At 33.5% G+C, this 24019-nt stretch overlaps 1 protein-coding gene across 4 annotated transcripts in view; it reads left to right on the plus strand.

Moving 5' to 3' along the window:
• The window catches only part of dapk2b (death-associated protein kinase 2b), a 176057-nt gene extending 152876 nt beyond the window's left edge, over positions 1-23181 (plus strand). For all 4 annotated transcript variants that reach the window (XM_679634.10, XM_073943217.1, XM_073943216.1 and 1 more), the window contains 3 exons: positions 11889-11978; positions 22116-22187; positions 22411-23181. In XM_679634.10, the coding sequence (XP_684726.7) occupies positions 11889-11978; positions 22116-22187; positions 22411-22512 (264 nt within the window). In that variant the 3' untranslated portion in view covers positions 22513-23181. The remainder of the gene's footprint in view (positions 1-11888; positions 11979-22115; positions 22188-22410) is intronic.
• Positions 23182-24019: the final 838 nt, after the last annotated feature.

Here is a 24019-nt window from a genome sequence, read left to right on the forward strand (position 1 = left end):
ATTTAATTATAGGGATGCTTAAAAAAAAAACGATTAACCATTAACTGAAAGGGTGCGTTTGTAACCGATAAATGGTATCAGTTAAACAATTTAAAAATATACTTTATATACTTTTTTAAAGTCTGGCTGCATAAGGGGCATCTGTTTAATGATTTACTAACGGCCGCCAGTGTTTTGCTGTTGCACGCTGTGTGTTCGAGCGGAAAAAGCATGTTACCTCAGTCGCGTTTTTTTCATTCTTCAGTCAAATGAAAGCACTGCAGGGTTTCTGTTGAGGTGACAGCAGTGTTTGGGTTGTCAAGGCTACTATGGCAAACTATTATGATGGAGAAGTGTGAATGATTGTGGTCGCTGTTTTAAGTTATCCAGAGCTGTATTAATTTACAGATCTTGAATATCACAATTGGCTATTATTAAAATTACAATTATAACATGACCCGTACACAGCAGCTGATTCAGTCGTTTCCTAGTGACATACAAAAGACCACCGCGCTTCATTTTTTCTTGTCACAACTTTTCTGTTATGTAGCCAAGGACTACATACGTGATACAGCAAGTTCAAGTTCACACATGAACCTCGTTGGAAAACCTATATTACATCGTCAATCTAGGAACATTTTGGATTCGTGGCGAACAAGAAAGGCGAACTAATAATTTGGATGAAGCTAATTGTAGGGCTTGTTTAAAAAAATAAGCGTCAAACGGACAAGCACGTCGAATCTCCAGAACCATCTCTAGCCATCGATATGCAGAGCCAGCTCCGGTCATGTCTTCTGAACGCAAACACCCAGCTAGTCAGCCAGGTATTGCAGAGGCTTTTTCAAAAATGGCCAAATACAAAAGAGAAAGTGATAAATAGTAGACGTTGACAACAAGAAATGAAGCATCATATTTGATAATTGAGAACGCGCCGCTCTGCAGTGTAGAGAAGCACACCTTCTGAGAAATGCGGGCAACGGAGCAAGCGTTCTCTCTTTGCCACAATTGCGAAAAAGTATCTGCATTTGTGCTACAGGCACACCGTCTGAATGGGTGTTCAGTGCGGCTGGAAACATTGGGTCTCCGCTTGAACTGGACTAAGCCAACATGTTAGTTTTTCTGGAAAAGAATTTAAAATTCTAACAGAAAACAAAAGGCGGAGAGACGCTGTTTTTTTCAACATCTGACTTATATTGTTACAAGCCTAATAGGCTAATATTTTTGTTTTTCTTATTATTAGTTACTATTTATATTATTATTGATTAGTATAGTGTCATTTTGGGTTGTTTGTGAAGTTCTTGAAATGTAACGTTTAATTTTTATTATACTGTTTCAAGCAGTTAACGTTATGTAATATTTAACTACATTATTATAGGCTGTATTGTGTTGTTTTATTAACGAAAGTTAAACAATAAACTCGTACGTCTGTACGGATATAATACTTTGGTCTTTGTTATTTCTTAATTTTTACATAAAATGTAAGTTAACTTGTGTAGGCTACAGAGGGGAAATTTGGTACAGGATGAACATTTTGCTAGGAAATATTGTCCCCATCATTAAAAAATTTTTTTTTTAAAAAATAAATAAATAAAACACATTATGAAAAGAATGCAATGAAGGAAAAGCATACTCCTAATCATTTTTCATAATCTGATTCGTAGCCTACATGCAATAAACCCATAATACGCCGACAAAAACAAGGTCTAAAAGGTAAAGTTTAAAGCGAGAGGAGTTATTGATATGTTTTTAATATTAGTTGTTAATATTAATGATCATAAACACGACCTGCGTTGTATAATAAATGCCGTCTTGGTGTCGTGTGTGCGTTTGTTTGTTTGTTTTGTTTTTTTTTCGTTGAAGAACAGATAATTCATGTTATCGCGGTCTTCCCAGCCGGGTTTTCATCCACAGTTTCCACTTTTGTTTCTTCTCAAATAATAAATTATCGCTATACACTCTCAGAAATAAAGGTACACGATCTGTCACTGGGGGTGGTACCTTTTCGAATGGTAAAAATTTTACCTAAAAGGTCCATATTTATATCTCAAGGGTACATATTAGTACCTGAAAAGTATAAGTATTCCTCTTAAAATTTGTAGGTACTAATATGTACTTTTGGGGTACCAATATAGACCCTTCAAGTACAAATGTGTACCTTTTGAAAACCACCCCAGTGACAGATTGCGTACCTTTATTTCTGAGAGTGTAGCAGGTTGGTGGCAGGATGTCAAAATTGAGGGGGCTGTTACCGATTATATCAATGAAGGCTAGGCATTGATAGCGTTTACATTTAATGTAGACAGATTATGCCTTAAGCACCAAACAGGTGGTTTAAATTGTATGCTAGTCTCCTTAATTCTTTCCGTTTTATTTTAAATAATATACATTTTTAAAGTTTTAGGTAAGACGTCAAATGTCCACACATGCAAGCTAAACTAAATCATAACCAAGTCATCACGCTTTATTACCCGCCCATCAGCGTTAGAAAAAAAATAAATGTTACAATTGAATGTAATTTTTGAAAAGTTATTAAAATGATGTGTTACTCAGTTACATTTTAAGGCATTAGTGTAGCAAAACAGAGCCTGTCTATCTACTTAAATTATCATTCAGCCTGCAGCGCATGGGGTGGATCCGTGGTAAATCTACATACTTGCGCACTATATACCTCTTTAATTTATAACACTGTAAACTTGACTTTCGCAGGCCGATCAACTCAAAAGGCATTTTTTAAGTTTCCTATTTTGAGACTGTTGCTGTATACTGGGATGTTTCTTTACACAACTGTAAAAGTGAGTTTTATGGTGTCAAAATTAAAGCAAATATTTTTAAGCGTTTTGTGTTTTGTCAGTTTTATAGCTTGGCTAATAATAATAATAATAATAATAATAATGATAACAACAATAATAATAATGAATATAATAAATTGTAATATCATTTATACTGTAGACCTTTCTAATATTAATCCCTAACTGAAAAACTAATATGAAAATGATTGGCAGGCAGCTGCGTCTCTGCTAAAATTAATTTAATGGCAAGATGCTCTGTCTAACTGTTTTCTTACAAGTGAAATGCTCACTTTTTCCACTTAAGTCTGTCATGTAAATAGCAAATGCGCTATGGCACAAAGGGAATAGGAGATGAGACTCTGATTGGTTTATTCTCAAAACACGCCTATAACTCATTAAGAGAATAAGCTCAACCCTGTTAAACCATGTGCCACAGCACAAAGCGGATTTGTCCGTCCTTATAGTAGCAAAAGTGGATCTGGACACAACCTTAATGCTTTTGGGCCCTGCACTTTGGGCCTGGATCCTCAAAATAGAGCCCTTGAGGTTCATTGTCATTTTCTTTCTTCCAGCGCACACACATAAACCACGAGTGAGTGACTTTTAAATGAATGGTGCAAAGCATAATCTCATATCTCAGTCTCAGTTTACCAGTTTTTTAATCTCTTTTTAAGCTCTTGTTACTTTATTTTTGTTATTATCGTCAATATTTTAAGTCTTTCTGTGCAGTTTCTCTCCACTAAACAAGGACATTAGTGAGGATTTTGCGTTGGGATTTAAGGGATTAAATGTGTTTGATTAAAAAAATACAGACTGTGGAATGTATTTTTAACAGAAATATTCTGTAAACTGAATTTACGAATGTAAAATGTAAAAAAAGTAGATTACTTGCAACCACAGCTGCCTGTATTTTACCGTAAAATCAAGAAGAAAAAAAACAGCAAAATATTATAAAAAGTTTTTTGTGTCGCCATTGTAGAGGATTCTGGCAAAACACATTTTAATGTAGGTTTTTTTTTAAACAGTGTATACACTAATAGTTAGTCACACTATTTGTATAGCATGAAAAGCCAAAAGAAAAACAATATTAAGTCTGATAAGATTAACTATGATATCAAAACCTCCCTCACCTGCTTGTGCACTCATTGAAAATCTTGTTAGTTATAAGTGAGAAATGAATATCATATGTAAATCAAACCACTTGACCTACAGCAGCGAACGACTTTAACAAGTACACCATTTACAATGAAAATGTGAAACTATGCCAGAACTTAAAAACACACAGACATCAACAATGGGCTAAATGAACGGCGGGGCGTGATGGATTTCTGGTAAAATGTTAGACCCTGCAAGCCAACTTCCGCCGATCGTACAGTACAGTGCAACAAGAAGAGCGCTACTGATCAAAACAACTAAAGTTTTGGAGAGTTGTCTTAATGTTTTATGCCATTGTAGTCCACTTATGTTTATGTCAGCTACATAAATATGACATCTAAACGTTTAAAAGTTTCATTTCAAAAACGTTACAACAGTACCTCTAGCCACCACTGCTGTGTTCAGCAACGTACAGAGCCAGAAATTGAACTCTTACCTCAGTTTTCACACGTTTCCAAAAGACAAAGTCGTGCAGAAAAGGTGGGTTGATAATATTAAATATGAGAATTTTACAAGAACAGAAAAAAAAGAGTATAGCTGACATTTCCAGTCTATCAACCTGATCGAGACTCGAGTGCCAACCAGATGCAGACATTTAAAAAAAAGGAGCTTTTATGGCAAATAATAGTTTATTTTTTGGATTATGAAACATTCCATAATCCTTTTTTGTCATGAAGTACAGTGAAAAGCAGCCCATACAGTCACATATACTATACATTTTATGGAGAAGTGTAAATATTGCAGTTATGACAGAGTTATGTATTCAGATGAAGAAAAAAGGATGAAAAATCACTTTATCACATGAAAATTACAATTAACATGCATGTATTTTTACACATTTATTTACACGTTTGCATTACTGAGAGCAGGAAAGAGACAGGCTGCAGTAGTAAGCAGTATCTTCATAATATTGTTTATTAAAATAAATGATCAACAAATGAATCTGTCTCGACAGCCTTTACAAGTGAAGGAGTTATCTACACGCAATTTGAATTCCCAATTAGAAAAACACAACAAACTATAAAATACTATTCATCAAAATACTTAAATAACAGACAAATCCAAATGCCCTACACAAGCAAGCTGCTTCTGACCAGATCAGTTTGATGACGTATAATGTCTCCGACACCGCCTGTAGTCCCATTTAGCAACCGTCTTTTTAAAAAAGCATAACCGATTTAAAAATTCAAGAGTGTGATGTAACACATTTGTGTTAGCCACCGACCTTATTTAAACGATTTTACTGAAACCCCATTGAAAAAAAACCATTGACTTTGGGACGAGGGAACCGGATCTGCTAAAATGCTATCTCGCTTCCGGGTTTTTGCATACAAATTGACTTCATAGTTTCTCCACTCTATTAACGTAAAAAAACGAATAAATATTGTAATAGATAAATTGTTGATGTGAAATTACCTAATAATACTGATTGTTTTGGGTCACCCTCCTATTTAATTACAATGTTATAGACTAAATAGAAAGCGTGCCATCTACACCGTTACACTGCATTTGTCATGCCCACTGTTTCAACAAGAATTATCAGCAATAAGACAGTGCTATTTGTCTGTTGTGGATGGAACTGCATTGTATTATTTTATTCCTAATATATTTTTGCTCAATAATCATGCTTACAAGCTAAGGTAACATCTGTGTTTCTGTGATTATCTGAACTGAAAAGTTGGTCACTTTAAAACAATAAAAATATGAACGGGACAGAACTTGACTGTCCACTACCCTGCTGAAAAATCCAGCTTAAACCAGCCTTGGAGGGTTGGCTTGTTTTAGCTGGTCAACCAGGCTGGTTTAAGAGGGGTTTTGGCCACTTCCAGGCTTGCTTCCAACCATTTCCAGCCTGGTCTTAGCTGGTCAGGCAGAAAAGTGACCACCTAAAACCATCTAAAACCAGCTTAACCATCCTGGTTTAAGCTGGAAATAGCTGGTTTTGGCTGGGCTCCCAGCCTGGCTATGCGTATTTTGTACAGAAATGAGTTGTTAATCATTTAACAGGTTTTCACTCTAGATTGTACATACATTTTTTTACAATGTATAGTACCTTAAAACATAGGTGCTATATAGTACCTTTGTCAAATGGTGCTATTTATTACCTTTTTGGTGCTATTTAGCACCTACATTGTTACAAAAAATTTGTCAAATTTACGGAAAAATGTCGAAAGCTGTGGTTGCCAGTATTTTTCTGTAAGTTATGTAATCACAATTACAAAAATATGTAATTACAAAAGTGTACTTACATATGTAGGCTTAGGTGTAAGTACACATTTTGTAAGTACTTATTTGTAAGTACATATTTGTAAGTACATTATTTTTAAGTACATGTTTGTAAGTACACAACATATTTGCTTTAGCTATTTTTTTGCAAGCACGTGTATTTTTCTAACTTCTATTAAACAACAAAGAATTATTGTTTATAGTTACCACAATGTGCGCAATATACTTATTATTTAAAGATGCAATCAATGTTTGCAGAATACATATAGTTGTAAATGTTAATTCAGTTCATTCATTTAATATAAAAGATTAGAGGAAATAGCAATGCACAATATATTTTATAGCATATATAATCTTTGTATATGTTAGCAAAAAGGTTCTCACTTACGTTATACAGCATTAAATAATGTAAAAAATAAAAATAACTTGATATTAAAAATCTAGTAAATTCAATGGTCAACAGTAACTACGATTAATAAATTATGTAGACGTAATAGTTGTTAACTCTTGTTAACTGTTTCAACTCTGTATATAAGTCATTAAATGCATTATTGTGACAAAAATGGTGTATGGTGTACAAAAAAGGTTTTACAGTATTTTGCAGGGGGTTTTTTTCTCTTGATTTTGCTGAAAAATACTGGCAGATGTTTTTTATAATTAATATTTGTTATTTTGAATTTACTGAAAATTTCTGTTAAAAACATATTCCACAGTGTTTATTTTTCATTGAACACATTTAACCTCTTAAATCCCAGAGCAAAATCCTAGTGTCCTCACTTCAGAGAGTTGAACGCTAAGGCAGTGATAAAGTTAATGAAAAAATAAGTTACCAATTAAATGAGGTTTTGATAATGAACAACTGTTTACAAGCAGAATCACTTAAGGAAAGGAAAACAAATCCAAATAACACAAATTAGTCAAAACCAAAGATGAAATCAATTGAAAATAACACTCTAAATAAAAAGAAATAATTAATAAAGTTGTTTAATCCTTTAAATTCAGTTGGTTTGGTGTGAGGCGGTGTCTATAGTTTTATTTCTTGTTCTTTCCTTCAATTATTGGGCTTGTTAACAGCAGGTGTTCATCATTCAGTCATTTGTTGTCATTCACTATGCCTAATGGACTAAACTAATTGACTAATTTAGGGGACTAGTGAATGAGGGTGTGTGGTGAGATTTCAGACACTGATTACTTTTTCGAAAACAAAGGTTAGATATGTTACAGTTGTTTTCTGCATTTTGTTTTCACTGTAGAATGTACTTCACTGTAGACTTACTGTTAAAATCCCTGACTTTTTATTGTACTTTCAAATCAAATTGAACCTTTAAAATGTTTAAAATCCTATACTAAATGATTATTGAATAATAATAAACAATACACTTTCAAAATCTTTAATTTATTTGGAAGGAAGGTTTTTATATTTGTATATTATATTAAGGAACTTAATGTGTATAGCCATACATTCATGGTGCTTTACAAAATAAAATTCAATTTTTATATACAAATTTTACCCTGTGTTTTATAGTTAATTTTAATACATAATCTAAAAGGTGTTCAATTAATATAACAAAGGTAAAAACTTAACAGTTTTATAAGTGTGGAATAATATTTCTTTTTGGGGACCCTTGGTGACATAGTTTGAGAACCATGTTAAATTCAGTAAATATACTACATTTTAATGGTGTTACTTAATCCCTTCCACAGCTAAAATTGGCATAAAAGAGAATTAGCTATGGAAGAATTATACAAGTGCTTACCTGTAGTGGTGCCATAGCACTTTAACCCCCCAAAGAACCACTGAAGAACCCCCCTCCCCCATGCAGTATTTACCATTTGTTTTAGCTCATCCTTAAACCAAACACAGGCTCTATTCTTCACCACAATAGTAACCATATAAATTTCTACATCACACAAACTGCTGGAAATTCCAACACAGCATATAATGTTAAAGAGCTTCTATCATGCAAAATCAACTTTTGGAAGCTGTTTGGACAGAACTGTGTGTAGATATAGTGTGTCCACAAGAGGGCACACTATTGTGTCGATGTCACAGCTGCTGCTGCTAACAAGCCCAATCACTAAAGGAAAGAACAAGAAATAAAACTATAAAGACACCCTTTCATCAAACCAACTGAAATAAAACAGAGAATTAAACAACTCCATTAAATAACAGCATTACCAGCTTCACTGATTAGTTTGGCTTCCTTTCAGTCATATCTGCTGCAAGAATATTGGATAATTAACAGAGGTTTATATTTATATTGAAAAAGTTTCATGGAGATCAGAGGCTGCTTTAGTTGGGCTCTTGAACCTTTAATCATACATCTTAATGTTTCACTCGCTGTTATAACTGTATTTCTAATCTGTTAATCTAATACTATATATTTAGTATACTATAATTATCATAGACATAATGATAAATAATGTAATATTTGTATAAGTTAGCTAATAAAAAAAGAACTGCAAATTTATATGACTGCTTTTTTGGGACAATACCACAGCTTTACATGGAGGGTCAACAAATGATAAGAAAGGAAGTATTAAAAATATATATAATTAGAATTTTATGCACAAAACCTTGAGAGTTCCAGCAAAACAGTAAAACACACAGACATCCAGAATCAGGTATGAACCTTAACCATGGTTGCTAAAAAGAAAAGTAAAAAAGCTGAATAATTCATTCATGCCGCAATGCATGCTGGGTGCCAGCATAGTACAAAACTCCCAGCATGCACTGCAGCACAAATACATTTTACATCTTAAAGTTCTTACAATGTCTTTCTCTGAACAACAGAAATTTCATTGAGAGCTTTTGTTCATGTGACAGAAATAAAGTCAAAGGTCAATAAAAAGTGAAGCTTCTGATTTTTGTGGAGTTGTTTATTGATCATCTGCTGAGATCTTGAGAAAAAACATTTATTGTGTAATTATTTTATTTTTTATTAATTATTATTTTTATTTAAAGTTTTATTTTCAGTTGATTTTATCTTTGGTTTTGGCTGTGTTTTTTGTGTTATTTTATTCAGTGATTCTGCTTGTTAACAATTGTTCATCTATAATTTTCAATCCACCTTTAATTATACACTTAATTATCTCATTAACTTCACTGTCTGAGTGTTCAACCCTCTGTAGTGAGGACCCTAGTGAAGATTTTGCTCTGGGATTTGAGGGGTTAAATGTGTTTGATGAAAAACACAGACTGTGGAATGTTTTATTTTTTTTAAAGAAAATATTCTGTAAATAAAATTTAGGAATGTTAAATGTTAAAAACAGTAGATTACTGGCAACTACAGCTGCCTGTATTTTTCCATAAAATCAAGAAAGAAAAACTGCAAAATACTGTAAAACATTTTTTTTTTGTCTCAATTGTGGAGGATAGTAGCATCTGTGTCCAAGCCTAAGATGAACTGATAGTATCTGATGTTATGCTGCATCTACATTTGTTTAAAGGCAACTGTGTAGTTACTAATGCAGTGAAAATCTGTTTGTCAATTGTATCACACATGATCATATTGATGCATTTTAATAACTACATTTTTGTGTTCTAAGCTACGTTTTTGTGAACTGAACATGTATTAGTTGATGAAATACAGCAATTTTCCGTAAATTTAAACAGTTCTATAAAACTTCCATATTTTTTACGGAAAAATCCTGGCAACGACAGCTGCCGGTATTTTTTACGTAAATTAATTGTTGTTGTTTTTTTTTTTGCAAGGTCATTTTTTTTTCAGAAAACAAGGCTTAATGTATAATATTTACCATAATGTTAATAAATTGATACTTTTTTTTTTTTTTTACTTTTTTTTTCATAGTATACAATTACACACACAGACAAACACACACACACACTGAACTGAACAATTGAAGTATAATCTATCAAACCGGCAAGTTAAATAAACTTAAATATGTCATTTTTGGCAGACTCCATTACTCAATTAAAATGAGGCAACGAGTTTACTCACTTAATTTCGTTCTGTCAACTTATTAGGGCAGTGGTTCTCAAACTTTGTTCACCAAGTACCACCTCAGAAAAAAAAAAAATTCTCCAAGTACCACCATATTAACCAGTATTGAAATACAGTAGCATAGTTGGCCAAATTAAGCAGCTACAGCTCTGCACAGCTCAAAAATGAGGCAAATTAAATCCTATTATTAAGAATATGTATTATTGTCAGCCACTTTAAACATTATAAATAGTTTGAACATTAACTGTGCTTGCAGTTAAAAAAAAAAAAAAACTTGAATGTTTAAATTAGAATGTGCTTTTAAAAGTTCGTTAAAAATGCCTCTGTTCCAAAAATGTAAAAAGAAAACTTATAGTAGCCAGTAGACCTATGTTTGTCAGAAAAGTGAGTTATTAAATTAATACAGTGCTTAACCAATTCGTATGTGTGGCATTTCCATGATTTGGAGCAAATTAGATCACATCTTAAGTGAACCGTAAAGTTTGCTATGTACCGACCATTGTTTTCAAGCAGACTCTGGTACTGGGTGCTGTCTGATGTGATTGTGGCTTCAGGGAACAGCCAATGCTGATCACATCAGTGTTTTCCTACGCGTCAAAGACTTAAAAGTGTGTTCATTTTATTCTTTTATTATTCAGCAATTCCTCCGTTTACCACTAGAAGGTAGCTTGAGTACCACTAGTGGTACGTGTACCACAGTTTGAGAACCACTGTATTAGGGTTTTCTGTGCAGACCTAAATCATATTAAACATCTCTGGAGAGATCTGAAAGTAGCTGTACACTGTCACTTCCCATCTAACCTGATAGAGCTTGAGAGGTACTGCAAAGAGGAATGGGCAAAAATTACCAAAGTGTGCCAAGCTTATGTCATTATATTCAAAAAGACTTGATGCTGTAATTGCTGCCAAATGTGCATCAACAAAGTATTGGGCAAAGCTGTAAATACTTATGTACATGTGATTTTTTTTTATTTTTTAATAAATTTGCATTGGTTTCAAAAAAATATTTTTGTTTGCATTGTCATTATGAGGTATTGTGTGTAGAATTTTGAGGAAATAAATTAATTTAATCCATTTTGGAGTCAGGCTGTAACATAAAAAAATGTTTAAAAAGTTAAGCGCTATGAATACTTTCTGGATGCACCATTAATAAAGTGATGTTTACACAACATCTGGACTTTTAAATCATGGCAACAGCTGATGGTTTGTAGCCCACAGCATGTTTGCAATGTTTGCAGTGCTGGTCCTCAACTTCCGGGTTTCTTACCACTACCGCCTCGCTTTTTAATTTTTTTTAAAATTGTGGCCATGTAAAATAAACATATTACTAGCTCTTCTATTGGCTGTAGGTCATTACTACATCTTGAGTCTGCTTCAAAATATGTAGCATATGAGATTTTTATTTGTGAAGTGCTAGTGATGCATCAAGGAGACTCTTTGACACTCAAGGAGTTTACACATAAAGACTGCTGAGCGCTGCTCAACCAATGATATTCACTCAATTACAACATAATATTCCGATAAGCTCATTGACTTGCCTATCAATGAGAATGTAAATTGTGATAATTGAGGTCTGTGTGGCTAACAACATTATTGATGAAGTGCCTTCTAATGTTGCTTGTGGGGAAATCAGCTGGTGACTATGAAACAGAAATATGGTATTAATTTTTAAGCAATCAGCCCTAAAGTTATACATTTAGTCATTAAATAAATTGGGGAATTTCAAAGTTATTATTAAGCAGTTATGAAATTGTGGTTGTTTTTTTTTCTTTAGCCCATAAACCCCAGACAAGCCCTTGTGAAACGACAATCTGTGGTGAACCTTGAGAACTTCAAGAGACAGTATGCCCGAAGGAGGTGGCAGGTAGGAGTTTGTCATTAAATTTTTTATCAAATTTTATCAAATATATACTGGGGTGTTGGACAATGAAAAGGAAATGTTGGACCACAATAATTCATTTGTATGATGTAGGGCCTTCTTTTTTAGCCATATACAGCACCAATTCATCTAGGAGATTTACTATTCAACTTCAGTTTCACGTTTATCAAACCACTTTATCACCAGTCTTGCTGTGTGTATTGGTGCATTATCATCCTAATATATGGCACTGCCTTCAGGATGCAATGTTTGAATCATTTCATCAAATTTTGAATCAAATCATCATCACTTGGTCCCCAGAATTGTTCGGTAGTCCTGGCTGTGGCAGACCCATCAAGCACAAGTATTGGGTGAAGGGAATGTCATGATATCATCATACACATACCACTTATCTTCACTATGCTTCAAATTGGGCATGCAATAGTTTGGTGGTATGCTCCTTTGGATCTTCTCCACAACGTAATTTTTCTGAATGTGGGTAAGCAGTGAAGAGCAGATTTTTCACCGTTTATTAATTTATTTGTTTTTTTATGGTGATAATTCCAAGAAATTTGTGGAATATATATATATATATATATATATATATATATATATATATATATATATATATATATATATATATATATATATATATAATTGAAAATCATCTACAAAATTTCTGGAAATTAACACCACAAAAAAAAAACAAAAAAAAAGAGTGATGGATAAAATAAATGGAGATACTTTTTTCAGTAACAAGGAGTTTTCAGTTTCTCACTTTACAACCCCATTGCCGTTACTGACAATAAAATGTCTGTTACTATAATTAACAACAATGAAGCAGTCATTTGTCATTCGATATTACCTCCTTTACATATTACTTTAATTTGCACTACAGTTTATTTTTATTAATATTATCAGTATAATGCTGCAGTCACACTACAGTTTGAGCTTGCGACATTCTGAATAAAGAAGATTATTAGACATTTAAAAAAGCAAGCAATTGGTCCATATTTTACATTCTGTCTAGAGAGGTCTTGTATTGATCCTGGATTGGTCTCACGCTGTCAAGTGATGCGATTTCGCAGGTCAGAGTTCACCAAGCTTGAACTTTCCAATGCGGCGAACTGCGAAACTTGCAGCACGACCTTGCATTTCTTGTCTGATGCATTCGCGTGTGTATGAATGGAAATGTATGGGGAGAAAAGGCTAGTGTGTCCGCAGCTTTATATTGAGAGCACTTTTTGTTTAACTGTTTACTTTTGTGAGCAAGAAAACATTTTGTGTAACAGTTTTATAATTTTCATTTGCATAATTCATATACAAAGAGAGTATGTATCTCTATTATTATTATATTATTTTGTTACATTTCTTTAGACAAAGAATTTATATTTAGACTTGTTTGTTAACAAAACTTGTGATTTCTGGACGCTGGATTCGAACCGAGTTCATGCTCGAACGTATCAAAACATGTTGTCATGTGTTTTACGAGCAGCACCACTGAGACTGTTAAGAGTGCTGCAACATTTTACACCTATAAACCACACTTTTTTTTTTTTTAATTCACTCGGTGCGATGTTCAGACCCAATTGTGTTAAACGCATCAGCTAAACTCTCCCACTGTATTTTTTTCTTTTGTTGTTTATTCCGGAGAACAAACTTGCAAATAACACCGCAAAGGAGCACCTCCAATTCACATTCTGTTCCAAGTTTCTCTTTTTGCTTGCTTTTGCCTTTGCTTTTTCGTTAGCATATAGTAGCATAGAGTCATTAGCATATTCATACCGGGGAGGAGGCAGGGAGGGGTTTTGTGCTCGTGCATGTTGCGCTCAGTTTCACGTTCATTCGGATGCACAAAAGAATATGCTTGGGATTCGGCGTACGCAGTGTTTCATACATCTGAAGTTTTTTCTGCGTACGCACATTTACAGGTTTGTGCGTACGCAATGTTTTAGTATGATTTCCACGCAAGTCTACGTAAATGAGTCCCCTGGTCTGTGCAATACATTAAGTAATTATTTACTTAAAGTTCTAAACCATCTCTTGTGCTTTATTGTGCAACCAAAAATTATAATATTTATAATTATATGATAAATTTAATGGTTGTCTCTCACATTGTTCCTTATAGATTAGTGCACAATGTTTTATGTTTATCTTATAGTCATTTGACAAATAAATACATATTGCATAGTACCACATTAGATACTACGTTAGATGTGCAATTGTCATACATGACACAAATCATGCAAATAAAGCTTCTTTATTTTGGTCTCTTATCAAGATCTAAAGTGTGTGTGTGTGTGTGTGTGTGTGTGTGTGTTAAACAAATGCCTAGCTTGATGCGGATAAACAAAGGTGGATTCTTTTGCTGTGTTAAGCCCTGGTATAACGGTAGGAATTAAGTCAAAGGAAGATTGTATAACTTTTATTTTTCTCGAATGCCCAAAACATTCAGTTTGCACCATGACTTTCGCTCCACAGGATATCTTATCGCATCTTTGCATGGACTCCACATATAAATCACTCATGCTTGGCACTTCATCCACATCTGCTTATTGTAGAGGATGCAAAACAGTTTCCCCCCACTTGCACCCCGACTAGGATATTGCTTTGCTTGGTCCTCTGCAGTAATATGAGGTAGGATGCATTTTTTATAGATACTCAAAAACATCACGTGCGCTGCTTATGCAATGTCTATAAATCATGTAATACTATTAATTGCAAATTGAAAAAGGGCATCATGGTGGTGCAGTAGGTAGCATGATCACCTAACAGCAAGAAGGTCACTGGTTCGAGCCTTGGCTGGGTCAGTTGGCCTTTCTGTGTGCAGTTTGCATGTTCTCCCCATGTTCGTATGGGTTTCCTCCAGGTACTCTGGGTTCCCCCACAAGTCCAAAGACATGTGCTAGTTCAATTTAATTCATCTTTATTTCTATAGCGTTTTACAATGTAGATTGTGTCAAAACAGCTTCACATAGAATATTTTAGTAAATTAAAACAATGTCAGTTCAGTTTTCTCTGTTGCAATTCAGTTTAGTTATTCCTAGCCCAGGTCATCCCTGAATAATGCAGACTAACAATCCTTTAGAGCAGTGGTTCTCAAACTGTGATGCATGTACCACTAGTGGTATGCAGGCTTTCTTCGAGTGGTATGCGGAGAAATCAAATATGTCATATGTACATGCTACATATATTTTAAAATTGATCAAAAATGATTTAGATATGAATATGACATATAATAGCGCTTGCATAGACTAGTCGAGCGATCGACTACTTCAACCACTAATCGACGCTCTCAGAAGCAATCGACTACTCGAGCGTGCATTTACCATAAATTACATCAAAACGACAAACGTATCCAACAAACATCACGATCCAAGGTTAAAACTTCCAACTACAACTGAGGATTAAATTCAAGACTATTTACATTATCAACATTGCCACAGGGAATCCTCTCGAATGGTAGTTACATGGTCTCCGCTACATTAATTCTTCTGTGGCGGGCACCACAGGAAAAAAACATTACAGCTTCCCATTCAGAACATTCAGTCCTGTTTTATAATAGCTGGTTATAATCGCACCAAAACGTATTAAAAAGTATGTGTATTATAACAGCGCAAACTTTACTGTGTGTGCCTCATTTGTTTAACTTTTAAAGGTTACGTGCTGACTGACTGACAGGTGCTTGATGCGTGAGGCCAGCAAACACGACAGCTTGCAGTTAGATTAACAGTTTCCATAAGTATACTTTATAGTATCTATTGCTCTGCATATTATGATTTTATCTTAATAATTTTGCGCGCAAGCAAAGAGATTAAAATAACGCCATAGATGTTTCGTAGATCTGTATAAAAAAGCCTGCCGCCACAGCTGGAAAAAATCCTATTGGAAACACAGAGCAATGTAATGAACATCAGTTTCCTCTACTAACACTATCATTTCTTGCTATCCCTGCTGTCATGTTATTTAACAGTTTGTTAAAACCAGCACACGAAGTGAAAGAAATTTTCTTTGGCCGGCAACCCTGTAGAGCAACCGATCCATGAGCTTGACCAAAGACTGAGCGGGGATGACTTGTGTTCTGTATAAAGTCAGATGAAGTAAGATTCTATCCCTTATTTCTGTCAAAAGCAGGGTAAATATAAAATGATTAAATTGCAAGATTGGCTTTTCATTCATAGTTGCGTTGCTGTTTTTTTTTTTCTGTGACTTTTAAATATGAAATAGCCTACAGTTTCTCATACACTATATCCGCATGTTAAAATAGCATGCAGTCATTTGTTATTTTACTGTGTCTGCGCATATTTTATTTATTATTTTAACATATATATTTTTCATTTAAATCATTTATTCATAAATATTTTATTTATTATTTATTTTCTGTTTGGTTGTATAGACTATTGTCGCTTGTTGAACTATTTATTTTCTGAACCAAAATGATTTTCATTCTTGTTATCACTACTGGAAACTTAAATATTAGAGTTATTTTTTAAAATCAGACTACTTGTTGTATAACAGACTATTACTTGCGCGCACATGATCATTTGCATAATCTTCAGGCCAGTTGAAGTATTTATATTCGTTCATTTTGTTATTTTAGTAACTGTTGAAACGTAGTAGAAATTAAATGATTGAATGAGATTTAGCCTAGCTCAGAATAATTTTATTAATCTTTTAATTAGTTTTATTATTTTTTGATTTAGGCAATTTTATTAATTTATTTATTATTATTATTATTATTATTTTGTGGTTCAGCTGTATTGTTGACGAGAACTATTTTTATCTTTCCAAACAAGTTTGACAATTAAGTTTTACTTAGTTCTTATTACGGCTGAAAAATAATAAAGTTACTTTAATAACTTAAAGTATTACAGGGAGAACATGAGTAAACCGCAAGCTTGATGCAGGTGTTAAATGACAATGTTGCGTGCAGCTTTTTATTTTTATATTACTCTGTAACAAAGTAGGCTAATATAATGTTTTGACAGTTTATGTTAGCGCTATGAAATCAATGCATTCGGCTATGAATTTATAACATGTATTGAAAATGATTTCTTTTTGTCTTTTTAACTAGTAGCTCGAACCACGGGTAGTATTGTTTTGAAAAGAAATCGATTAGCAGAAACCAGTAGTCGTGCAAGCGCTAACATATAATAACATTTATTGTGTGACATAGCCTATATTTCTGAGGTACAGGCAACATTTCCAGGTGTTGATGAATTGGCAACTATATGTTAATATTTTACATTTAAGTACAGCACTTTTTTTCTTTTTAAGAACAGTAACCTACCATTTTTAACTTTTAAAAGCACAATGTTGCTTTTAAAAGCACAATGTTGACGATTTTAGTTTTTTGTTTCTATTATTTTTTTTTATATAAGCACAGTCCAATGCTAACGTTAAGACTATTTATATTGTTTAAATTGGCTGACAATAATAAATATTCTCAATAATAGGAATCAGTCTGACACATTTTGAACTGTTTAGAGCTGTAGCGGCTTTATTGAGCTTACTACGGTACTGTATTTCAACACTGCTCATTATGGTGGTATTTACAATTTTTTTTGAGGAGGTACTTGATGGAAAAAGTTTGAGAACCACTTCTTTAGAGGATTTGGATTTTAATAGCTTTTGTGTTTAATGTGTATGCTAATGCAAAGTGTCTTTAGTCTAGTGTTTAACTGACAGATTGTGTCTGTTCCCGAACTGTGCTAGGAAGGCTGTTCCAGAGTTTAGGTGCCAGAGAAGAGAAAGATCTACCATCTACAGTTGATTTTGATAGTCTGGGAATAATCAATTGTCCACAATTAATAGAGCGTAGTGGATGCGAGGGGCTATAATACACTTGGAGCCACCTGAAATACTGGGGTGCTAAGCCTTTCAGGGTTTTGTATGTAGTCTTTTAAAATTTGACAATTTATACACTATTTAATAGGGAGCCAATGCAATGATGAAAAAACTGGAGTAATATGATTATATTTCTTTGTTCTAGAAAGCACTCTTCCAGCTGCATTTTAAACTAGCTAAAGTTTGTTAATTAGGCCAGCGGGGCAACCACCTAGAAACGCATTATAATAATCTAATCAAGAGGTCATAAAAGCATGAATAAGCTTTTCCACATCAGACATTGATAGCATGTGTCTAAGTTTGGCAACATTGTTAAGATGAAAAATGCAGTTTTACAGAGACTTGAAAACTGGCCTTCAAATGGCAGGTTGCTAGCAAAAATCCCCCCCAAATTTTTGACCGAAGATGTGGAATGAACTAAGAATCCATCAAGGATTAGCCAGTGTTCTAGGTTTTTGCATGTGAGGTCTTTGGGTCCAATAGGCAATACCTCAGTTTTATCTGAATTTAGCAATAAGAAGTTTTTAGTCATCCAATTTTTAATATCAGCTATACAATCTGTTAATTTCGTAAATTCGTACAAGTTAACAGGTTGAGAGGAAATATTAAGTTGTGTATTACCAGCATAAAAGTGGAAGCTCCATGTTTTTTTAATGATATCACCTAGCGGTAGCATATATAGTATGAACAGTAAGGGTCCAAGAACTGAGTCTTGTGGTACTCTACAGTGTACTTTTAATCTGTATGATAAAAGATAGATAAGACCTGAACCAGGCCAAAGTTTATGTAATACCAACATAATTTTAAAGCCTATCAAGGAGAATATTATGATCGATTGTATCAAATGCAGCGCTGCAGTTTCCCAATAACACTAAAAGAGAAATGCAATCACAATCGGACAACAGGAGGTCATTTGTAACTCTTAGGAGTGCTGTTTCTGTGCTCTGCAATGCCCCAAATACAGAATTTTTCATAAATATTGTTTCTTTGTAGGAAGAAACATAGTTGAGCAGATTTTTCTAGTATCTTTGATAGAAAAGGCAGGTTTGAAGTCGAGGCACATTTTTTTTAATAAGAGGCATAATGAAAGTTAGTTTCAAAGTTTTAAGATTGTATCCTAAAATAGGGATAAATTCAAAATGTTAAGAACAGGTTCAAAAACTTCTGCAAAGAATTGTTTTAATAATTTGGTTGGTATAGGATCCTAGACGTTGTTGACTTGGACGAATTTATCCATTAACGCTCTAAAGTGCTCTAATTGGGACGATGCTGTAGGAGGGCGATTGATGGTGCAAATTTCATCTCTAATATCATCAATGTTGCATGTGAAAAAGTTCATAAAGTCATTAATGCGATGTTGAGAAATGCATGTTGTTGCTTTGTTTTTAGTAAGATTGGCTACTGTGTTAAATAGGGTTGTGTTTATTTTCTTCTATTAACCAGTTAAACTCTGCTGCTATTTTGGGATTTTCACCTGGATTTTGCCTACCCAAAATTAAAAGTTTCCCAAATCCACATGCAGAGTTGTAAATGCAAAAAATTGAATAATTAAAAAAAAAAAAAACTTTAAAATTTCATAAAACACTACTGAAAATGTTTAAAAAATCTGTATATGTTGACTGTGTCATAATAAACTTCTAAAAAAAAAACTTTTTGTATTTTTTTATAAATAAAAAATTGAAAGTGGGCTCTATGTGGTCTAGGGTGCTGTAATTAATTTTGGTGGTTCCAGCACATGTCTGTAATCATAGGAAAAAAGAAAAAAGTCTCTACCATAATCTTTGCAAAAGTCATGGTATTCCAAAAGATGAGAGGTGCAATACAAGCCACAAGGATCGATCATTGTTTTCATATTTCACTATTCTTTTGTTTGATCAAACATAATTTACTATGTTTGGACCACATCAGATATATAAAAGGATTACTTATGCACATCACCTCAAAAACAGAGGAGAATGGCACAATCAAAAGATTGAAGCGCACAGCATAAGGTAAGAGATGACAGTTGTCTGTGCTATCTGGGGCTGCTTATTGATCATAAATGTATTTTCTTTTTCACTTTTGCACCATGGAGACACCTCAATTCATTCAACAACTGTTTGATATGTGTATATAATTCAGCAAAAAGAATGCTAGAACTGTATGAGCAAAGACAAGACCTTTCATTTGATCTATAACTCATATGAAAATGAACTAATGTTCAATACCCAGCTCGGGTATCCAAAATACTGTGTATTTAAGTGTAAATAACTTTTATACAGTAGAATAAAAAGTGATGCATATCTGCATAAAATATAGATTCTACACTTTTAAACTAAACCACTTACGGGGGACTGGTGCAATGCTAGCCCTTTAAATCTGTAAGTGAAAGTCGATGACATCAGAGTTTAGTTTAAAAATAAGCAGATCTGGCAGACTTTAAAGCTTTTCTAAAGTTAAGTGTACTTTCTTTCCAGGCCAAACAAAAAAAAACTCTGGTTTTGATTTCTTCCAAATACCTTCCATTTTCTGTGCTGCTTTCTTTAACGCATGTGTGTGCTCATTGTGCCATGGTGTCAGATTGTTGTCCCTAATCTTTTTAAAGTGTAACAGTGCAACTATGTTTAACATGCTATGGAAATTAGAAAGATCAGGGAGATTACTGACAACATGATTTTTAGTGCTATCGGTATACCATATTTATAAATAAAAGATGACTTGATAGACCTATAAATCAGTTATCGGATCATTAACAAAAGAGTTTTAAAGAAAAGTGATCTAATGTTCAATAATCCAAGTTTTATCTTTTGATTAGCTTTATTTTTTATTTCATGAACATCAATTAAATTGTTACCTTTGAATGGGTTTGGGAGTTTTTTTATATTTAGATGTTCAGGGAACAGACACAGTTTTTATGTTCTTATTTCTAGGTGGCTCTATGTGCTGCAGATTATTTGAGTTAGGTAAACAATGGAGACTAGCAGACGGTTGCTTAAACCAATCTGTCTGCTCCCTGACCTAGGCCCAAATTAGTCAAATGCCAACACTACGATTATATGCCACATTACTAGAGAGGAGAGCTGCTTCAGTCCGAGTGGGATGCAGACCATCTCTTTTTAACAGGTCAGGTATACCCCAAAAACTGTCCACCCCATATTGTCTACAAAACCTTTGTTGCACCACTTTGGGCACCCCTTTGACATCCAACCATTGGTGAATTTGGTTGGCTAAATTGTCCGTAGTGTACTGCGAGTGTGAATGACAGTGAATCGATGTTGTTGCTGTGGTGATCCCAGATTAATAAAGGGACTAAGCCCAAAAAAAAAAAAAAAAAATATATATATATATATATATATATATAATAATAATAATAATAATAATAATAAATGATTGCAAACTGAAAAAAAAATTATTTGTTGTATTTGGATGTTTTATATGCAATGGATATATATATATATATATATATATATATATATATATATATATATATATATATATATATATATATATATATATATATATAAAACTAAGAATTTTGCAGGATTGCAAAAAAGGGACTTTTTGTTAATTTGCAAAATCACAAAAAACTGGTGAAGGTGGACTCAGAAAACAGTACATGTTTCATATTGTCTAAAGGAATAAAGATTTTAGCTGCTGACACCATTAAAACCAATGTTTGGCATTGGCATAAGTGACCAAATATGGCTATAGCAGCCCAGCCATGTATATTGATCCTATAAAACTCTTGACCAACAGTTTTGGTGGAAACAGAGTTTAAGTGCACTTTTAATACTGCAGTGAGTTGGGCAGCTGAGGTTTAAAGTTTTTTGAATACAATCCAAGTTATCCACCCGGATGTCCCATTCAGACAGCTTCCTCTTGCATCCATAGTTACTCCTGTGTGGGATGCTGACATTACCCTGGATACAGTGGCTCTTGATAAATCACAAAGACTTGCTGTATTGGTCACAGATGTGCCAGCAAGAGGTACACCATTTGTAAGAAATACACCATTTGATTTCTTTTGAACTCTGATATGTCACTCATATTGGTGTGTGCATTGCAATATTTTAAGCAAAGCTGTGTTATTAGTCTGTTAAGTAAACCTTTACACTCTGCTCTTACTATTGGAATGTGCAATCAATGAAGATTGGCCACCAGGCTGGTCAAATTTAGTCATGAAACCTCCAACACTAAATTGGTCAGTGTTTCAGTTTCATTATCCAACCCCTGTTTGTTTCTTTAAATCTTTTTTTTTTCCATTATGTTCGCGAACTTTAAACAGTTGCTCTAAAAAAATGTTATTTGTATTTTAAGTTTTCTTTTAGAATTGTGACCCTCTGCAACCACTTGACACGGATGATGAAAAAAGGTCACCCTAACCAACAGGTATTGCATGACCTTTGTTTGATTATATGGTTGCCAACAAGGATACATTTCTGGTTCTAGAAGTAGTGACACCCGTCTCTAGGAAATATTGATTTGTAATATGCCCTGTTAAAAAGCATAGCTTTGTCTCTGATATATCCAACATCACTTATTTAGGGGCATGTTTCTTTCTACTGAATACCATTTCAGGAATTCCTGTCAATATGTTTGTCTGGGTTTACAGGACAAATCCAAGATAAAGTTTGAAAGAGAGTGCGAGAGTGATCAAGAGGAGGAGGTGATGCTGAGGAGACCCCAAACCAGAAGGAGAAGTAGCACGTCTTGAAATTCCTTGGTACACCATTGACTAATCACAATGTCAGTTGCACAAGGCTTATATAGAATTTTTTTTCTGTATGATAATACAGTATGTGTGTATGTTTGATGTTTGTGTAATGTTTTTTATACAGTATTGTTTAGTTGTGCAGATGGTTCTTTTAAGATGTAATCACATTTTACTATATTTTTGTGGGGTGAAATTCATTCATTATATAAGGTGAGATCAGGAAGTTCGTATGTGGTCAAATAATTTTCCTATACATGTGGAAAAATGTTTAAAAATATTGCTAAATTCACCACAACTTCACACATCATTTTCATACATCAGATTGCAATCATTTTGATGTCATAACGTGTTAGAATAAAGGTAGATAAAATGCAGCTTTATCATACTTTTGGTAGAGTACAAAGTTATTGCCTCTGTCATAAATTGGTACTGTTTGTATTGCTGTTTAAATGTTAACAAAATTTTATCCACCATGTCCATCACATACTGTAACTGTGGGTGTGGCATTTTATAGTCTTTGGATTTCAGTGTCTTTTGCTTCCAGCTATTTTTAACTGTACAAAACAACTTGTTATGCTGCTTTATATTGCAGCTGACATTTCCTGCCATACTATTTTATTGTGTATTATCTTAATAATAAACAAACTGGTTTTCAGTTTAACAATTGCACAGGGACATCCTTCTGTTATTTATAGAGTGGCTACTGAAGTCACTTCCGTTTAAAAAAAAAAAGGTGGAAATTTATTACTGGGATGGATTATACTTAAAACATTGCTATGATACCAAAAATATACATAATTTTTTAGCCTTCCTGTTAATTTTTTTTTATTATTATTTTAAAATAGACTGTGTACAAATAGGAATAATGGTACTGTTTGGTCATTTATAATCAAATGTAAGTGTCTATTATAGACTTATTCTGGTAGCAAAGTGAAATCTGCTTGTATCAGGCAGAATGTATTGCTGGATTTATTGAACTTGATTAATGAATCTTAACAGTGACTATGTTTACATGGACATAAGCAATCAAATTATTTGCCTTAATTTGAATAAGACAATAATTAAGGTGTTTACATGAGTTGCGTTTTAAATGTTCCTTTCATGATCCAATTTTACATATAACACATGTTGACACCACACTATCCACAATTCCTCTGGAGTTTCATGTAATTTCGGGTGTTTCATTATTTATTTTTCGACATTAACATGTAAATGTACTCCCTGTTCTACTCTGGCATCTTCAGCACACCAAAATGCTAAAGACAATATTTTGACTTGGAAAGTTGGTGATGCATTTTAGCATAGATGATCTGCAGTACAAACATTTGAAAATGGTGGTGTGGTTATCTCACAGTCATTCACTGGTTGATCTTCTGGACTTTTGCATATCATTGTATTGGCTTTACTGCAAAAAGATCTGGGTGTTTTATTAGACAGCAACTTAATTTTGAAAACCATACATTCCATGTCACAAAATAGCCTTCTTTTATCTGAGAAATATCTCTGA

Source organism: Danio rerio, chromosome 25 (assembly GCF_049306965.1).
Source record: "Danio rerio strain Tuebingen ecotype United States chromosome 25, GRCz12tu, whole genome shotgun sequence".
Classification (NCBI taxonomy): Eukaryota; Metazoa; Chordata; class Actinopteri; order Cypriniformes; family Danionidae; genus Danio; species Danio rerio.